Genomic DNA, 18,335 nt, shown 5'->3' with positions numbered 1-18,335 from the left:
TATCCTGAATTCACATGTATTTTAAAATCATGCCATTTTAAAGATTAGATTAAAAAATATATCCATAGAACAGTGCTTGCCTGTTTACATGATGAGGCTATGCTGAGTCATAAACCTTCTTTAACATTTGTAGCTCAAATCTAGCTACACGGTGCTTTCACAGCCATGAGGTGAGTCCAACAGGAAGGGAGCTACAGCAGAGGATCCCCCACAACATCGGGCTCCCCCAACAATGAGGATTACTCAACAAAACCGGGGTCTCCTCATACGTCACCCAATGTTTACACGGGGAATTCCTCACTTGCAAAACCTGCCTTGGAACAAAAAGTGAAGTCACTCTGGAGAGTGGTGACATCTGGTGGAAACAGGATTACTGGCAGCCTTACTCTGCACACTGCACACTACTACACTGTCCAACTGTAGAGCCACAAAAATGGGCATTAAAGGGTACGATCAGAATTCTTAGTCTAGACATGCTGTGTTGAAATAGTGTAACATTTAAGAGAATTCAGTAGTCGCAGTTAATCTAACGAAGCGGATATCTTCCACAGAGCTGTTATAAACACAGAGGATGTAAAATGGACTGTGGATTTTTAATCATCTAGTTGAAGTTTGACTCAGAACTCGTCATAAACAGTGTGTAGAGGAAATTAAAACAGCTAATAACATACAATTTAAATTTGTACATGAGTTTTGTATTGAGATGAGCTACAATGAAAGTTTATCATTTATCCTTCCACTCTGATTTTAAAAGGTATTTTAAATATAATCCTGTTAAGTATGACATATATCCAATGTGTGATTATATTATTAATTGTTGAAATAAGAATATAAAGTGCGCTACTCTGATACACACATACAAAATACACATTAGCAATAACTTATTTTCTGTTTGTGCAGCTCTTCATTTTTTACTCAACATCTGTTAACAGCACGCCCCTCCTATATCCAAAATAAACCCAACAGCATCAATTTTACTTAATTTGCACCAATTTCTGAGTGTAGGTGATAGCTTGATTAACTGATTTGACTCAGAATGGTGTCAAAGGAAGGCCATTATGCCTCCATTAGACAGCATCGTCTGTTTTCATAATGTATATTGTTATTTGATTTGAATAAGCGAGAACTCTTGGTTTGTGTTCATTTAAAATGCTCAAATTGCAATAATGATGTATTGTGCAGTGCTAGTTGTTAATACACTATTTTTGTCAGTTTTTCATTCGCTTGGGATTTAACTTTTCATGCAAGCTCCTGAATAGTTGTAATTTGCGGACGTAAACTGTGAAAAATATGTTAAGACAGTTACCGAGAAAAATAACAACTTTATTATCATTCCAAAAGGTGAGCAGAACAAGTTGTAAACAGCTTAGTCCAATGAGTTCAGCTCAAATTCCTTCGCAATTTTAGCTGCCAAAACACAACATTTTCTACATTACTGACTCAAACCTTTGACAATTAGTAATGTTGACGTATAACATATACAAAATGTTATGCAAGACATGAAGGCAACCTTAGCAAATCTATTTAGAAACACAGATTTATTAAGAGGGGTAAATATGTATCAGTGTGTACAAAATATCTTTCATTTCAAACTATTCTTCAAACACCCAAACACCACATTGCCAAGTAAGGCATGACTAAAGCGACCCGTCCAGCTTTTCAGAAACTGACGTGGTTTTTGATGTCTTTGATTTGCTTCATCATGTCACCGATCTGCTGTCCCTGTTCTCTGAGGACATCCTGAACCACCTTCTTCTGGTGGGCATTCAGTAAGACTGATGTCCTGGCGGACGGTGCGTTCTTGTCCACCTGTGTCTTCTGGTATTCCATCTTCATGTTCACCTGCTTGATGGAGTTGTCCAGGTGTTTAAGTTGATCGCCGATGGTCTGCAACTCCTTCCTCATATCCTTCTCACTGTTTGACAGAATGGGTAGGTGGCTTTGAAGGCTGCCCAGCACTTTCTTAACCCTGTTCATGATGGTTTCCTGACGATACTTTGCGTCTTCGTATTTGTCGGCCAACCTCTCTGCCGCCTCTTTCAGACTCTTTTGGTCCTCCTTGCACAGCGCCATGTCTTCCAGCTGCCTTTTCTTCTGGCCCGTCAGAAGTTTTACCCTCCTCTGCATCTCTTCACGGGCCATGTCCTGCTTGAGAATGTACTCCTCGCGGAAGACCTGCGTGGCTCTGCTGAGGAGCTGGAGACACTCCGGAGGAGGAGGCGACACATCCTTGTCGCCGGCTTTCAGCACGAGAGGATTAGTGGAGCTGCGTGCCAGGATGTTGCGGATGTGCTGCTCGAAGGAGTCGTCGGCCAGTCCTCGTAGAGGGGAGCTGACAGAGCCTGGGCCTGGATGGGAACACAGCAGGGGAGGGGAGGGAGGGCGGACAGAGCTCAGCAGGGGCAACAAGATGCACTCGAAGCTGCTGGTGATGCAGATCATAGTGGCGCCCAGGGAAAGGTCAGACACAATCAAAAAGCCACGGACCGGAGACGACTGGTTGCTTAGGAGGGGTCTGGTGCAAAGAATGTGCTCGACGATACAGCGCTTCTCAGCGGACAGCTCCTGGAGGCCGTCCTTATCCTCCTCCCCGGACTGGAGGAACTTCTGCAGCTTGTTGACCCAGATTAGCCCGACTCCGTGCACTCCCGCTTCATGCGTGCAGTGATACCTGTGCTGGCAGAGGGGGTCTCTGTGCAGTCTGATCGGGCAAGTGAAATCAAACTCTTGGGGGTCCTCGTCCTCGCCCGTGGCCACTTTGAGGGTCAGCTCCAGCTCAACACACTCGAACACATAAAGAGCCGGCACCGCCTCTGCTCCTCTGATCCACTTCTCCACGGTCTCCTCCTCGTCTTCTGACTCCAGCACCACGCAGTGATACAGCGTGCCGGTTTCCGTGGCAATGACCAGGATGCTGGGAACACAGGGCAGGCAGAGGATGGCACAGGCGTCATAGCCGTAATTATCCTCTGCAGCAGGATACATGGGGAGGGGTCCAGCGGGTTTACTCACACTCACCACCCCGTTTGTCTGGCCGGTGTAGCTCAGGTAGGTCTCCCCGTTTTCGTAGAGGATGTACAAAGGGTACACCTGCTGGTCTTTGGAGGACAGTCCTGGCAGCTGCCGAGGTGGGGCTGAAATCGGCCCGAAGTCAAAAGCAACAGCAATCTCTCCCAAAGAAGCTGCGAAGGACCGGGCGGGAGGATGACCGCCGCTGTCATCTTCCGCCTGCGACAGAGACAACACTTTACCCGGCGTCTGCGGTGACTTCAGCCCGTAGAACCTGATGGTGTTGTCGGACGAGAGCAGCACCAGGTGGGGCTCGTCCGTCTCGCTGGGGTACCAGGCCGCCTGTCGCAGACTCACCGCCGGGGAGCTGGTGAAGAACCGCTCCGCCACCGGGATGGTCTTGCAGCTGACGTCGCTCCTGCCGCCCTCGAACTCTGACCTCTTGCCCCACCGCTGAGGAAGCTCCAGCACCGAGACCCCTTGCTTCCCGACGAGAGCCACGTGGTGCTGCGTGGGACTCAGCAACACCTGGCACACCTCGAAGTGCGGATGGTTGATGCACAGCAAGGTCTGAAAGCTTCCGCTGTGGTCGTCCGAGTTCAGCTGGCGCAGGTTGGTCGTGTAGAAAACGCGGTCGGCGTCGTCCCACACGAAGAAGTCCCCGCCCAGGCAGAAGGTGAGGTTTTTAGCGACCCCCCTCTCGTTTAAATTGGGCTCCAAATGCAACTTGCTTCGCAGTTGTTTGAAAATCGCATGATTCGGTAAGTCCTCCAACCACCGCTCCGCGTTAAACGCCGCCATCTTCGCCCGTTGTTTCTTCTGGCGGAAGAACGGGGGTGCGTTCGAATTGTGCCGCCTATCTCCTCACACTAGCCACTTTACCGTAACCCCGGAAGCATTTAAGTGGCGGCCACGATAAAAGCTAAAAGAAAAAGGTGGGTCAATGCTTCCTTTAAGCATAGGATTACACTGGATCCATCCTTTTTTTTTTTTACGCCCCACAATTCCTCGCGGCCGCAACGTTTTAAAGTTTAAAGCGGAGTGGCGCATCCGAGGCACAATTCGAACGCACCCCCCCCCCCAGTCGTCTGTGGCAACAACAGGAGTGTTTTTACGACAGTTGTTTAACGTGTTCTGGTGGCCGCTGTCGTAAATTATTTTTGCAGAATCACCATGGCGTTGAAAGAGACCGCTGGTCTGTACGAGACACTGAAAACAGAGTGGAATAAGAAAAACCCAAACCTGAGTAAATGCGGGGACCTTCTGAGCAAACTCAAGGTACAGTCACACACACACACCTGGTTGGTTTAATATCAGCGCGTGTGTGTTATCATGTTTTAGAAGCGTTAGCTGTTAGCAGGTTAAGCTAAGCTAAGGAAGGCTAGTCGTGCTAACGTTAGTGTTTGTTTGTTTGTGTGTCTTTAATACATTATGATGTTTATTTGGGGTTTAAATTATGTTTTTGTTTTTTACTGATTAATTGAATGTTGTGTTTCTGGCGAGTCCTTGTAATAATTTTAGCATTTATGTTACGAAAATGGGAAAACAAATCATAGTCAGTGTTGCTAAATGCTAACACACAGCTCACCTGTAATTAACCTGAAATAACAACAAAATAAATTATTTATTTATTTATTAAATTTATTTCAGACATACGAAATAAAATCAAACATATTAAATAAAATCAAACAAAATGAAAAGTACGAAAATACAATAAATAAATAAAAAAACAATGTTCAAATTAATTCACAAAAAAATAAAAATAAAATTACATTCAATTGATTTTCCTGAAAAAGAATTTATTTAATCCTTTTCCACAGCTCAAGAATTAATATTTATTAAATTAACTTCCTGTGTTCCTTATAATTTCTCTATATATACAATCTATCTATATTACTATATTTATGATACTATATTTGATATTTACAATCCAATGATTTTCCATACATATATACAACTTGATATGATTTTATATAATTTATATATTTATACAAACCATATATATATATATATATATACATACATACATACATATCTATTTGTACAATTTGATGTACTATATTTACGTTTTATATATTTATACAATCCATATATCTATACAGTTTGGTACAGTATGTTTACAATTTTACATTTGATACATACACCTGTGTATACAAAATTTGTAAACCCAATTATTATTATTGTTATTATATTTATTTATTATTTATTTATTTAATAACTTCAATCAAAGTTAAATGACGCTACTTTCTGTTTCATCGCGTCTCCAGCGTTAACCACTGAATGGTTATTAAAATACGACTCCTCTGTTGTAATTCTTCCGGTTGAAATATTCTTCCTTTCATAACTCCTTGTTTTATTTATTATTGATAAGTGTCACGATTTAAGATTTCAAGAACCTGCATAACTAGGGCTTCACATTGCCTTTATTTTCTGTATTCACAGGTGTCCTTATTGGAGCTGAACTTTTTACCTACCAGTGGGTCCGCCCTGACCAAGCAGCAGCTCATTTTAGCTCGTAAGTACAATAAGCAAGCCAAGCTGACAATTTATATTAATCCTAGATCTGTGTTTAAATCTGTAGTATGCCTCATTAAGACAGATCTGCATTGTGCTTTAGGTGATGTCCTTGAAATTGGAGCCTTGTGGAGCATCCTCAAGAAGGACATACCATCCTTTGAGAGATACATGGCCCAGCTAAAATGTTACTACTTCGACTACAAGTAATGTCACCTTTTGGTTTTCACCTCTTTTTTTTCTCCATCAAATCTGGATATTTTTGCATTGTACTCACTGGTTTCTTCTAACTTGTTTCTTTTATTCTTTCTTAAAGGGAGGAACTGCCTGATGCTGCCTACATGCACCAGTTACTTGGACTTAACCTGCTGTTCCTGCTCTCACAGAACCGCGTGTCTGAGTTTCACACAGAACTTGAGAGACTGAGTGCGCGGGACATTCAGACCAACGTATACATCAGACACCCAGTATCCCTAGAACAGGTGCAATATTTAACCATACACAAAGCATAGATTTGGGCTTTTGATATCGCATTGTTACTTTGAAATGACCGGGCTCAAAATGTGATATTTATCAGTCAGAATAATGTATCAATCTTTTCTGCATTACTTGTTAACACTGTATCATATTAACTTATATGTAAATACTATGTAAATGTTTTATATTCTCTTCTTGCCCTTTTAGTACTTGATGGAGGGAAGCTACAACAAGGTATTTCTTGCAAAAGGAAACATACCTGCTGAAAGCTACACTTTTTTTATAGATATTCTGCTCGACACCATTCGGTAAGAATTTGTTATTTACTTTATATTCATATTGAGGGTTGTTGTTTGCTTTTAGATGAGTTTGTAATTTCTGTTCAAGTCCTAATGCATCCTGTTGTTTTAAAATATTCTTCATGTACCACTATTGACATGAAAAATATTGGCATAGATCAATTGAAAGTTCAGGAATGCATACATCAGGACACCTTTGACAGACACTAGGTAGAGTCAACTGCAGTTTGAAATAACTAAAGCTTCAGCTCACCATAGCAGGAAAAACCCTACTATTACATTTTACTGACCAATTGTTGACCAAAACAAATGTAAAAGATAACAACCAAAATGCATCCATCCTGTATTTAAAGAAGTATGTAGTAAGCTGACTTGATGTAGAAATGTGAGGAAATTACTTTAATCATATAATCCAGGTGCAATTAAGAAAGTTATTAATGATGACTTAAACTGTGGTCTTTACCGTTGCAGTGATGAAATCGCAGGTTGCATAGAGAAAGCATATGAGCAGATCCAGTTCGGAGAAGCTACGCGTGTGCTTTTCTTCAGTTCTCCAAAAAAGATGACTGAGTACGCCAAGAAGGTATGTATGATTTTTTTGTTTAACTATTATTAATGTCACATTTATAGTATCTAGAGCTTACAAAAAGAAAACATTGACTTTCAAGGAGATAAATGTTGTAGAATATTGTTTTACTGAAAGTGATTTCTCCTCTCTCTCTCTTATACAGTAAGCAAAAGCTCATTGTTACTTTCATATCATTTCAGAGGGGCTGGAGTTTGAGCCAAGACGGCTATTACTCTTTCACCAGTCAGCAGCAGCGGACAGAAGAGGTGACCATTCCCTCTACAGAGCTGGCACAACAGGTCATCGAATATGCACGACAGCTGGAAATGATTGTGTAATCCGCCCCCAGGAACACTCTCAGCCATGTACAGACACACTCAGATACTCACGCTGCTGATTCAGTACACATCCTGTCAGTTCAAACACAATTTCCCGGAGGAATATAAATGCTATGATTGCCAGAGTGGTTGACAATTTGCCCACATCTTTCAAATTAATTACCATTTATTTTGCCTGGATGCTCTAACGTGTCTGAATGCGCTCCTCCTATTTTATTTAAAGGATGAAAAAAAACTTAAAAGTATCATAAGAGAACAGTCTGTTCAGCAGCAGAGCTACCTTTATGGAAGACATTTACTGGTTTATAGTCGTTACTTAATTTGTCCAAGATACCAATGGTTCACCATTAGACTGATCTTTTTATGGGTCACTCCCAGTTGGTGTCCTTATGACCATATACTACGTCTACACTTTTGGGTCTCAACTGTTTTACATGTTTATCTCAATCACCACCCCATGACTTTGCCTTACAGTGTCACAAAAAAACTGTCAATAGAACCCCCTTGTTTCCCCCCCAAATTAAATCAAACACTTTTTGTATACAAAGTTCATTTTTCTCTTAGCAGAGCTCACAGAAATGTGTTGCCCTTGCCTTGTATCCTAGCAACTGAGAGGATTGCCATTGAAGTTTGTGTTTTTTAAACGGTAATGCCTCTTCCTCCCTAGATGGTTTGTAATCCAGTTGATCTCACAATTGAATTCTTTGTCTGCAATAAATGATTCCGAAAAGAAACATTTTTTGAATGTCTGTACATTTTTAGTTTTTGCACTGCAACTTTCCCAGGACGCCAGCCGTCATTTACAGGACCTTTACTGAAACACAAGCCATTGTGAAAATGTAAACAATTTTGAATGTAATCTTGCATTGATGAGAATCTTGTTCCTCCAACTTTAATATAATACAAATTAATCAATTTAAATCTTTTCTTACCTTAAGATTTAGTTCTTTGTGTTAAAAGAAAAGAATACTCAGTGGGCACCTAAGGGGAACAAACCAGTTTAACTTCAAATGGGTGTTTAGCAACCATCAGCACTCAGCAGAGACTCCCAGTTTAGGACTTACTGCAGGTCTGATGCTTGGCTCCTGTTTTTCATCTGCCGTGCAATTATTTTGATTCACCTCTGTCTACAGAGTGACATATTTCTAGTGTTGATTTTGGTTTCTGGCGGCATGCATTTTCCATTTGCCTCGCAGTAGTAATTTGAGGAAAGGAAACCCAAGTTTTTACTGTAGTCCTAACCTTAGAGTTTTGTCTGCCTATTGGGTTTTGACCTGCAGACAGCTTTAGGCATCTCTTCAACTAAAGTTACCTGGGGAGTAGTTGCATGTTAACCTTTTGAATGCTGTATGAATTCTTTAGCTTTGTGGGTGGGTTACCTTGGGGAGCTCATTCTCTTTCTTAATTGTTTTCTTCCATGTCACTAAATCCTGGCTATCGTAAATGTTCTAACTATTTTCAGGGAGCTCTGATCTCCTGGAAGAGCCATTAATTTCTGCCTCTGCCGCAGCTTCCTTTGAATATGGCCCAGAATCCATATCAGTACTTCACTGCTATCATGTTGGTGACGTCACTGTGATATAAGCAGTGTTGGTGTGCACTTTGAAAGTCTGTCTTAGGCTTGCACACTACATTTCTTATGTTGATGATGGACATACAGAAGCTGCCTCTTTGCGGGTTGCTGTAAAAGTGCTGCAAATTTCGACTTCAACTGCACTTGTTCTCAAGACCTTATTACTCTTGGTGACACTGGAAGTTGTTGGAGAAGAGGAAGAGGTCAAATGTTAAAAGTAGATCAAGTGATTAAAACAAAATGTTCCCCTTTTTAGAAAAAAACAAACTGAAGTTGTTTGTGCTACAAAAGTTTGTTCTACACAGTTAGGCCCTTCATTTCTTAATAAGTTAGCAGTTTGTTAAATATTCACAGTTTTTTTAGCATTGTAATACTTTTTAAGAAAACTTAAAGTCAGGAAAAACACATTAACAAATGTTTGGTAATTTTATTTTATACATAAATTGTATAATAACGTATTTGATATATATGAGTCTGGGAGAGTTTCCAAATTCATTCAGGGGACCTGTAAATACAATTTTTTTTTGTGTGCAATCGTGTTATAAATACTGCTCCAGGTAAAAGTTAGGACTGACTTTAATGATAAAAACATATCAGATGTACTGGTGTGCATAACAACACTGAATTTAAAGAACACGGTTGACTAAGGAACAGGTATGTTGTTGTTTTTATATCCATGTAAGTTTGAGTAGGACTGGGTTGCGTTTTTAAGTGACAAATGGCATTAGTCACGTCCATTAGTTAATGAACATAATTGCATATTGTTATTTAAACATAAAAAATAAATAAAAATAAAACCTGGGCTCGTCCGGGATTTGAACCCGGGACCTCTCGCACCCTAAGCGAGAATCATACCCCTAGACCAACGAGCCGTGCGTGCAGCATGTTGCCACCACCTTATTAATACCTCTACACGATCGTACACAGCACGTCTATGTAATGATTTACATTATTAGATGCTTATGGCTTCACTAGACTAATAACTAACACATTTTAACATTTCCTATTTTATGCATTACAGCAACTTCTTCGTTTTTACTGACTTTGAGTTCCGGAGATAAAAACTTAAACTCGTTCCAGGGTGCATTGCAGTAGCTTAGCATACTGAGTCGATAAACGGATTTTGAAGTAGCCTTTAAAGTGAACAACATGTGATATAGAATAACTTTGGACTTAGTCAGTAATGCTGCAGACGAGTGGTTATTTAACATATTGAAAATAACGCCATTAAGTAAAGGTTTTCATAAAGTATTTGTTCTGACTGGGTGGCTGTCCATGGTGCTGAAATCATTGCAGCAGCCTCCTCAATTTGTACATGTGTAGTTAAGTTAGCCTACACTGGAGCATATCGTGTTTTTCATTTCCTGCTTCTGATTGACAACTTCGTTATACTCACATTAAGAATGAATAAACAAAATAATCTAAGGAAAAATAGACTAAGTAAGAGTAATATAATAAAACAAGTATGCACGGAAACGTGTGTTGGTTTAGACTACACCTTTAACCTGTTTTTTTGTATTGACAATCAGTGGATCAACTGGAGATCTTTGATGGTCTAACAATCTTAATTTACCACCCACGTCACTCATTTATCAATAATCAATAACTTACTGCTCAATTTAGATGATTTGAAATCACATGGTCACATGCAAACCTTATAGCCCAGCAAAAGCCAGATGCTGTCAATGATTTGTGCGGATGTGTTGGCACAGGGCAGGTAGAGTGAGAATGGGAATAAGAGAGGGAGTGATTTGGAGCGAGAGAGGGAGGGAGGGAGGGAGGGAGAGAGAGAGAGAGAGAGAGAGAGAGGGAGGGAGGATGCTGCCAGCGGAAAATGGCTGCTGCAACCTCAAGCCTATCCTGATACACCGAAACGACATCAAGGTGGAGAGAGAGAGAGAGAGAGAGAGCCGGAGCAAGGGAGGAAGAGAGAGAAAGATTAGGAAAATGAGAGCAGATATAGAGAGAATGTGGGTGAGACTGTGAGTGTTTCATGAAAGGAGGATAAAAAGAGAGAGAGGAGACCCTGGGGTGGGCTGCTGCAAGCGGCGGGCAACACCGAGCCATGGAGGGCGAGTAAGTCCTTACATTTTCATTTTGAACATTGCACATATATATATTCAGTCATCCACTGAGCGGATAGAGAGAACGCCACCACCATCAATGTTTAACCAATCCAGTATCTTGCACTATTACCACAATCGGTGCTCTACAATTTAGCAGGCTGTCGAGACTTAAAAACACCATTACGTAGTCTTGAATCAACAGCATACACCCCATTTCCGATATATCCATTCCAATATGTGATAATGTTAAGCCATCTACATGGGGACCTGTGCTTTTAGTCGGCTGGTAGTCTTCATTACCCACCAGCACAGAATAATTAAATATAATAATGACTGAAATATATTAAACAAACAACAGGAGCAATGCAACATCACAGAACTAAGTGCATGGACAGCGATTGGTAAAAAAAAAAAAAAAAAAGAGTCACGAAATCAGTCAATGTGTAAAATGTATGGGAGAAAAACGGCGAAATATGGCGAGTTTGGGGCCAGCATCGCGTCATTCAAGACATGGCTACAGTAAAACGAGGGAGGGATGGAGGCGTTGTGATTTTTATCAACGTGTCTCGGGGTTTCATTATGATTTTTTAAAGCCAAACTTTATGAATGAAATGTGATTTTTTTTCTCCCTCTCGCTCGCTCGCTCGCTCTCCCTCATCCTCACCCCTCCTCTCCTCCTTCCCTTTTCTAATCGGCCCCCTCCCCCCATCTCTCGTTTCCTCTCCATCCTCTCACCCACTCGTTCCCTTTTTCCTTCCACCTTTTTTCGCACGCGATTGCATTGTATTTAGGCCTTAAAAATATCCGGCGGAAAACACAAGGCACGGTGCGATGTGCGACTCCAGGCCTGATCTATTCCATTCATAAAAAAAATATAACATCAAATCGGGGTGTGTTAATGAACGCGTGCAGCAGGGGCGGGATGGCGAAAAGAAGCGTCTGGGAAATAATTCCCAACAACAACAAAAAAAAAATCAGTGTGGTTTGATAATAACAATAAGACCCGGCTGTGCATGCGTTACATTCACATGCTGAGTATTCAACCGGTTGACAAAGGCAGAGAATGCCGGGGGGCCTCTGATGTCGAATGGGTGCGTTCATTGATACATCTATGTGGGAAACACTCATTCTTCCTCCCTCCTCCCATTTGGCCATCTCTCCCCTCCTCAGTGCTGGCTTTCATTCTTATCCGTTTGCTTCACTTTTCCTTTTATTCTCACATCGCATATGGACCGTCTGTCGCATGCTGAACTCCCGGATTGGCATGTGCTCCTTGCATAGCAGAAAGAAACACACTATCCATATTTCCTTTTTACTTTCATAACATGCTAATTCATATTACATGAACCTCCATCCCCTGAGCATGGATTATTAGCCTGTTGTATGATACACCTTTGAGCTGTCATGTTGCAACGCCACTTCTCTTAAAGACCGAGTTGTCAACTCAACTTTCTTGTCTTCTTGGAATGAATTTCATCATGCAATCTTAGTGCCACAGAGCAGAAAACAATTGCCTTGCCATCTTATTCATTATATACTGCTGCATTTTTTTGTATTGTGAAAGTTGGTCCCGGCTTTAACTGAATGAATGTGCGTATCTGTGCGTAATTGTGCGCGTCTATTTGTGTTGCGTGTGTCAGTGCCAGTGTGTATACCATCATCGCGTGGTTTAATCAGCCTGGGCCTCTGCTCCCTCTCTCGGCTTCCCTGACAGTGTGCGTGTTCGTGCAGTGGTGATGACACGTGATGACTCCAGTGGCGGCTGGGTGCCCCTTGGAGGTGGCGGCCTCAGTCATGTGGTGATATGTAAAGGGCGGAGTCACGAAGGCAAGGGGCGGAGAGAATACATCATTCGTGGAGAACGACTGCGAGATCGAGCAGTGAGTGTGTGCGTGTGTTATGGCTGTCTTTGGTGCCACGTTGCTCCTCGACACCACCTAAAGACTGTAGATGACATGTTATGTGAGGGGCATGATTTTCAGGAGGGTATATATATATATATATATAGAGAGAGAGATGTATATATTATTTTTTTGTTAATATAACTTCCTGTGTTGCTGGGGCTGCTGTTTGTGTCTTCAGCCAGTGCTGGAGTGTGCAGTGCAAAGGGGGTTAGTGTACAACAAGGTGAACCCCATCTTCCATCACTGGAGAGTAGAGGATCGAAAGTTTGGCCTTACGTTCCAGAGTCCTGCTGATGCCATCTCCTTCGAGAAAGGGCTGCAAACTGTCATAGACAAGCTGGACAGAGGTAGAGACATATGAGTCACAAATAAAAACATGTGTTTGAAATGGCTTGAGAAAGAAATGGGAAATCATTAATCCTCTCTCTTTTCATCCGATCAAGGCTCTGACTCGCCCTCGTCCTCCACACCAGAAGAGGCCGACACAGAGGACGACGGGCAAGCAGTGAGTATCTGAGCCGTTTGCTGTTTTCAACATTTATTCTCCGCCTCATACAGCGATTATTGTTTTTGACTTGTGGGATGACATTCAGCCTCTGCCAGTCCCATACAGGAAGTGAGTCTTCATCCAACAGCAGAAAGGAGATGCTTCCCAAACCCATCACCATAGTGACGAGTGAGTCTTCATCTATCTGCTTCGTACGGTCAGAGGAGTTTAGCTTTGGATCCAGCCATGCTGTTACCACTCAGACTCCTGCTCAGGTAGCTAAACACCTCCTGCTTCTTGCACATCATTGTTACTTCACTGTGATAATATGATGCTCCATAATATGCAGCTTATTTCTCTGCACTTGTTACACTCAAATGGTCATTTATGTAAAAAGAATAGCGGTTGAAGTTCGGTTTGGGGACTTCCTCAGGTCTCTCAAGGGGGGAAAATAAGTTATATTTGGATTTATTATTTTAAATTTGAGCAGTGAACGCAGTGAGAGATTGTCTGCTTAATTATTGTTACCGTTTCCATCCTGAAGTCCAAAATTCACAAAAGCAACTTTTTTTTTGTAAACTCAAAGCAAAAAGAAAAACATCTCAACTGATGTCCGATAGCTTGAGATGTAATCCGATCCGGTGGTTCTGGATCCCTCATGTGTCTATTAGAGATATTCTACAAATGAACATGTTTGTGTACCAGCAGCCACAGGACACAGTGTTCCTGACTTACTCTGTCATCCTATACCCTTCTCCGCAGATCCACACCAGGCCGGGACAACACCAGCTTTCACAAATGACCCCCGTGTTGAATCCCCCAGCGCCTCCGCCCCCGCCTCCTGCTCCACCTACCCCTCCTCTAGGTCCCCCGGCCTCCTCTCCTCTGTCTCCCCTCTCGCCCACCATTTCTCTGCTGGAGGAGGGCGACCTGCGCAGTGTGGACCCTTGCAAAGACCTGTGGGGCTCTCGAGGCTACGAGGACTATCGAAGGGCGGGGGCAACCAGGACTATGGTTGGCGGGCTGACCGGGGGAGTGGTTGTAGGCGGCGGCGGGAGTCTTCAGGACAAGTCAGAGCTGTGTGTGGTCCGCTTCGAAAAGGACCTGGCAGGAGTGGGGACCGCGGGCTGTGAAGTGACGGTGAACCTAGACAGTAAAGCTTCCCAACGTCTCTCCTCGTCGTCGCCCACCTGTATGTCCAACGCCGTGTCAGGTGTGTCCTCAGGGGCCGGCTCACCCCAGGAGACGGGCAAGGGCTCGCCCTCTCCCTGCTGCATCCACACCTCACTGGCCACGCCCAGGTCGCGGACTCGTAAAAGAGGAGGAGGGGGGGCAGGCGGCAGTTGCGACACGGGCGTGATCTCGCCTGACGACGACAGCCCGTGTCCTCAGGGTTCGTCGTGCTCGTCTCGGTGTGTGTACTGCCGCTCTGTTTTCAGCGCTTCGGAGAATGGGCGGGGCCGCTGCAGGGACGCCCCAGACCCGGCCCTTCATTGCCTGCGCCAGTGGACCTGTGTGTGGTGCGCAGAGTCTCTGCTGTACCACTGCATGTCGGACTCTGAAGGAGAGTTCTGGGAGCCTTGCTCGTGCGATGACTCTTCGGGGGCCCACTCGAACCCCCTTTGCTGTGCCCGCTGGCTGGCCCTCCTGGCTTTGTCGCTCTTTGTGCCCTGCATGTGCTGCTACCTGCCTTTGCGCGCCTGCCTGCGTTGTGGGGAAAGGTGCGGCTGCTGTGGGGGGAAGCACAAGGCAGTCCGATGAGGCCGGGCTCGGGGGCGTGGGAAGGGTTTCCCCCGGACCAAAGAGGTTTTGGGTGTTGAGAGGAGAGAGCACCTGCAGGGGTGCACAAAGGGGGAGCATAGGTGTCAAAGCATTCTCAGTAGACCCAGACCTCTGACTTGGCCTTCCAAAGCCTCACTTCATTCTGCTTTTTTCTTTTTTCCAACCTGGGGCCTTCCTCTCTGGCCCACGCCTACTGAAGGTGCACTGCGATCAGATAAGGCTCTGTGGGAGTCGTCTGGAGCCGTCATAGTGGATCTACTGAGGCTCGGGCTGATCTAGAGTTAACAGTCAACAGACTTGATCACAGGAAGAGAAGTGGCAGAGGCAAAGATGATGTGTACACTGTTTCAAAATGTCTGTTTGTTTTTTTATTTAGAAAAGAAAAACACAAAAAACAGAAGATGTTTATATATATGATTGTTATAATTTTAATTGGTATATTTTACTAAGTGTAAAACATAATGACAGAATCCCCCAAATGGCACACACTATCACGTTCACAAACATGAGATCTTGGGGAAGGTTGTTTGTTTCATGTTAGCCTGTTTATCAGTCAGATGAACAGATGTCACCCTTTACCTCTAATTTTACCTCAAATGTTGTTCAAACCCTGGTTAAGAAAGCCGTGAGTGCAGTCCTAAAGAAGAGAGTGTGAGCATCTCAGACCACTAGTGTTGTCTTTTGGTTAAAGTTGTAGAGAGAGAGAGAGAGAGAGAGAGAGAGGTTATCAAATGCAAAGGGACAATTATTTTTTAGGGAAGTTGCAATGAAAACCACAAAGACTTAAAAGTCATAATGTGACGCATTATGGTCCTTTGTAACCAAACACAGGGTTATTTCTTTTCTCTTAAAAAAAAAAAAAAAAAAAATCAAGAATTTTTGTCGAACATTGAACACCCTCACTTTACACATAATATTTCCATCTTTCCATGTGTTTTCAGTATTAATCATACGACACATCCTATCCTCCCACTGTAGTTGTTCAGTCTGTCAAGGTGCTTACAACTGAGGCCTCTGAGCGAGTCTGTTCTACCTAACGTACACAATGACAGTACAATCCTAACCCCAAAGAAATACAAAACAGGACCCCAATGCTAACCAATCCCTCGACATGTCAGGGCCTTGAAATGAGACGCCACCAAAAAATAACAAGTGCAATGAACAGTGTATTAAAAGAGTATTTTTGTACCAAGTAGACACAAACTCGACACGAATTGGAAGTATTGGAACCGAATACTGTAGTGTGTTATTGTGTTTGATATCAGAAAGGAATGAAAAACAGGAACACTAACTTTGTCTTTGAGCAACAGCATGTGTGACTTTTAAACTATGTGCTGTAGTCTATTGGCAGTGTGAGACGACATACATTAACTGAAGATGAATGGTGGTTAGGTCTTTGTTTGGGCACAGTGGCAGATGTGTTTACTGAATGTTGCTTTAAGTATGTAGTCAAAAAAAAAAAGCTGCTATTTTTAAGTCCTGTCCTAACCCTGTTCAAACGTTCACGCTGCCTCTTGGCAATGGATGAGGTGGAGTGGCAGAGTCAAACAGTCCTTCAAGGTCTTAATCCACCCACGGTGCTGAGGATGCTCAAGTATGTGTGAGAAAGTTTTTGGTTAGTCAAGTCACCCCAAGACATTTAAAAAAATCGTCTGGTGATATACAGTACCTTGCATTTATGTGTATATTTTGCTAATTTGTGGTATATTTTTCTATTTCTGGCAAATAACTGGCGATGGGTAGGTTACATGCTAATTTCCCCCCCTCAACTCCAACAGATTCTGTCAGCATAAACATTAGCTTTTGTACTGAAACAAAGACCAAGGGCCATTTTTAGAGCTTTCACTTTGCACCAGTGCTTAACATGATGCAAATGAAAAAATATATGATCATAGAGGTAGGGATGGTAGGTTTCATAAAAAAAACAACAACATTGCATTGTTTCAACTGGAAAACCGAGGCTCTAATATCCTTATAACTTGAATTTAATTACAAAAATAAATGCAACCACCTCACCCCTTGAGTGAATTGTTGAAAGATTTTCTAGAAATGTAAGAATTTAGAAAGCAGGGTAGACATTGATTAAAAATAAGTCTTGAAATGTCCTGAGCATCACAGATTGATGATCTCCTCACAGTGTGGGAGAATCTTTGGGGGGGATTTCTCTCTTTATGTCCTGAGGCATTTTCCTTTAAAATTAAGGATTGGAATACTTCCAGTAAGCTATGTACTGTATGAAGGAAATTATTGTTGGCTAGTTCTACTACAGTCTCATGTCTCAATCACCTGGTAGATCTTGAAATATGGCTTCACTAGATTATTTATGTGCTAGGTTAAACCAAGAACTTTTATCCAAAGTGACTTGAAGTGAGCGAACAAGCAGCAGGGTTCAGAGTGAGGAAACAAAAACTGCTGACAAACATCACCCTCGACCTCTTGGTTATGAGACGAACGTTCTTCACCTCTAGGCTGGCCTGCCAACAATGATGGTCCTCTTAGAAGAAAAAAAAAGAAAAGAGGCATCCTGTCACTCGCAGGAAACTCACACTGAGTTGGACTCTAGACTGCCATTACCCTAACCTTAACTGACCTTTAGTCACACTTACACACAGATCCCCACAAATCTGCAATGCACAGACCTCTGCACGGTTCCACACGTTCACTCGATGGTGCAGATATACTGAACAAGTAAAGCCATTGCACAGTTGTCCTACTTCTGGTCGAGACAAGGAGTTGGGAGTAAAGTACTGACAGTCATGCCATCACAATTGCAGGCCCCATTCTTACATCTTAATAAATGTGCCTTTTGATTTGAGTAATCAATAACTTATGATTTCTGAGTAACTCTGTGTTGGGTACTATTTACTTTTTGGGTTATTGATTTCTGCCAATGTGCATATTTTCAAATGTACGTATTTATTAGTTTCAAAGTAATTATTGAGATATTTACCTGTTTTATTTATTTATTGAGATATTTATTCTGATTCTTTATTTTTTTGAGACAGGTTTTTATCTTCCGTGCTGTCTTACTTCTGACTTTGTGCCAATGTGCTGCTTTGAGGTGTTACATATCGTGGGTTTGTATCATTATTAAACCCTCACTCTATATTTTAAATCAGAGTCTACTTCTCTCTCACATGTGCATGTCATAAACTCACTGTGCCTTTTCAAAAACTCTCATAATAATCCTCTTCATGTGTTTTTTTTCCTTCAGTTTCCAGCCTTTAAATATGTTTTTCATAGAACTATGAGGAAAATACATGAAACACATCCAGTGATGTTTAGAGTGAGCCAATAATACATTTCCTCCTCTACCAA

At 42.4% G+C, this 18,335-nt stretch overlaps 3 protein-coding genes and 1 non-coding gene across 5 annotated transcripts; 2 read left to right on the top strand and 2 right to left on the bottom strand.

Annotated features, from left to right (window-relative positions):
• Positions 1-1,302: 1,302 nt before the first annotated feature.
• Positions 1,303-4,078, bottom strand: nup88 (nucleoporin 88). The gene has a single exon (XM_020649202.3). It carries the CDS (start codon positions 3,808-3,810, stop codon positions 1,660-1,662), a length of 2,151 nt encoding a protein of 716 aa, XP_020504858.2. The 5' UTR covers positions 3,811-4,078; the 3' UTR covers positions 1,303-1,659.
• On the top strand, positions 3,661-7,939 carry psmd8 (proteasome 26S subunit, non-ATPase 8). Of its 2 annotated transcripts, XM_020649203.3 has the most exons (8): positions 3,661-3,685; positions 4,176-4,287; positions 5,452-5,524; positions 5,627-5,729; positions 5,840-6,005; positions 6,208-6,308; positions 6,771-6,882; positions 7,068-7,939. In XM_020649203.3, exons 2-8 carry the CDS (start codon positions 4,183-4,185, stop codon positions 7,203-7,205), a joined length of 798 nt encoding a protein of 265 aa, XP_020504859.1. In that variant the 5' UTR covers positions 3,661-3,685; positions 4,176-4,182; the 3' UTR covers positions 7,206-7,939. The 2 variants fall into 2 exon arrangements, with proteins under 2 accessions (XP_020504859.1, XP_065816546.1); XM_065960474.1 differs by lacking the exon at positions 3,661-3,685.
• A 1,639-nt stretch (positions 7,940-9,578) lies between these two features.
• Positions 9,579-9,650, bottom strand: trnap-agg (transfer RNA proline (anticodon AGG)). The gene has a single exon. It is a non-coding gene; the product is annotated as a tRNA-Pro (tRNA).
• A 947-nt stretch (positions 9,651-10,597) lies between these two features.
• Positions 10,598-18,125, top strand: spred3 (sprouty related EVH1 domain containing 3). The gene is made up of 6 exons (XM_020649184.3): positions 10,598-10,854; positions 12,559-12,724; positions 12,927-13,095; positions 13,192-13,253; positions 13,352-13,510; positions 13,998-18,125. Exons 1-6 carry the CDS (start codon positions 10,844-10,846, stop codon positions 14,994-14,996), a joined length of 1,566 nt encoding a protein of 521 aa, XP_020504840.1. The 5' UTR covers positions 10,598-10,843; the 3' UTR covers positions 14,997-18,125.
• Positions 18,126-18,335: the final 210 nt, after the last annotated feature.

This window comes from Labrus bergylta, chromosome 11, assembly GCF_963930695.1.
Source record: "Labrus bergylta chromosome 11, fLabBer1.1, whole genome shotgun sequence".
NCBI lineage: Eukaryota > Metazoa > Chordata > Actinopteri > Labriformes > Labridae > Labrus > Labrus bergylta.
Note: the sequence above shows the minus strand (reverse complement) of the source record. Positions and strands in the feature narration are given on the sequence as shown.

Excerpts from the sequence above, each read along its gene's own strand:
- nup88 (XM_020649202.3), bottom strand. The coding sequence starts at position 3,810 with ATGGCGGCGTTTAACGCGGAGCGGTGGTTGGAGGACTTACCGAATCAT.
- psmd8 (XM_020649203.3), top strand. The coding sequence starts at position 4,183 with ATGGCGTTGAAAGAGACCGCTGGTCTGTACGAGACACTGAAAACAGAG. Across the intron at positions 4,288-5,451 it reads ACCTTCTGAGCAAACTCAAG|GTGTCCTTATTGGAGCTGAA; the intron begins GTACAGTCACAC and ends CTGTATTCACAG. Across the intron at positions 6,883-7,067 it reads TGACTGAGTACGCCAAGAAG|AGGGGCTGGAGTTTGAGCCA; the intron begins GTATGTATGATT and ends ATATCATTTCAG.
- spred3 (XM_020649184.3), top strand. Across the intron at positions 13,096-13,191 it reads CATAGACAAGCTGGACAGAG|GCTCTGACTCGCCCTCGTCC; the intron begins GTAGAGACATAT and ends CATCCGATCAAG. Across the intron at positions 13,254-13,351 it reads CAGAGGACGACGGGCAAGCA|TCCCATACAGGAAGTGAGTC; the intron begins GTGAGTATCTGA and ends AGCCTCTGCCAG.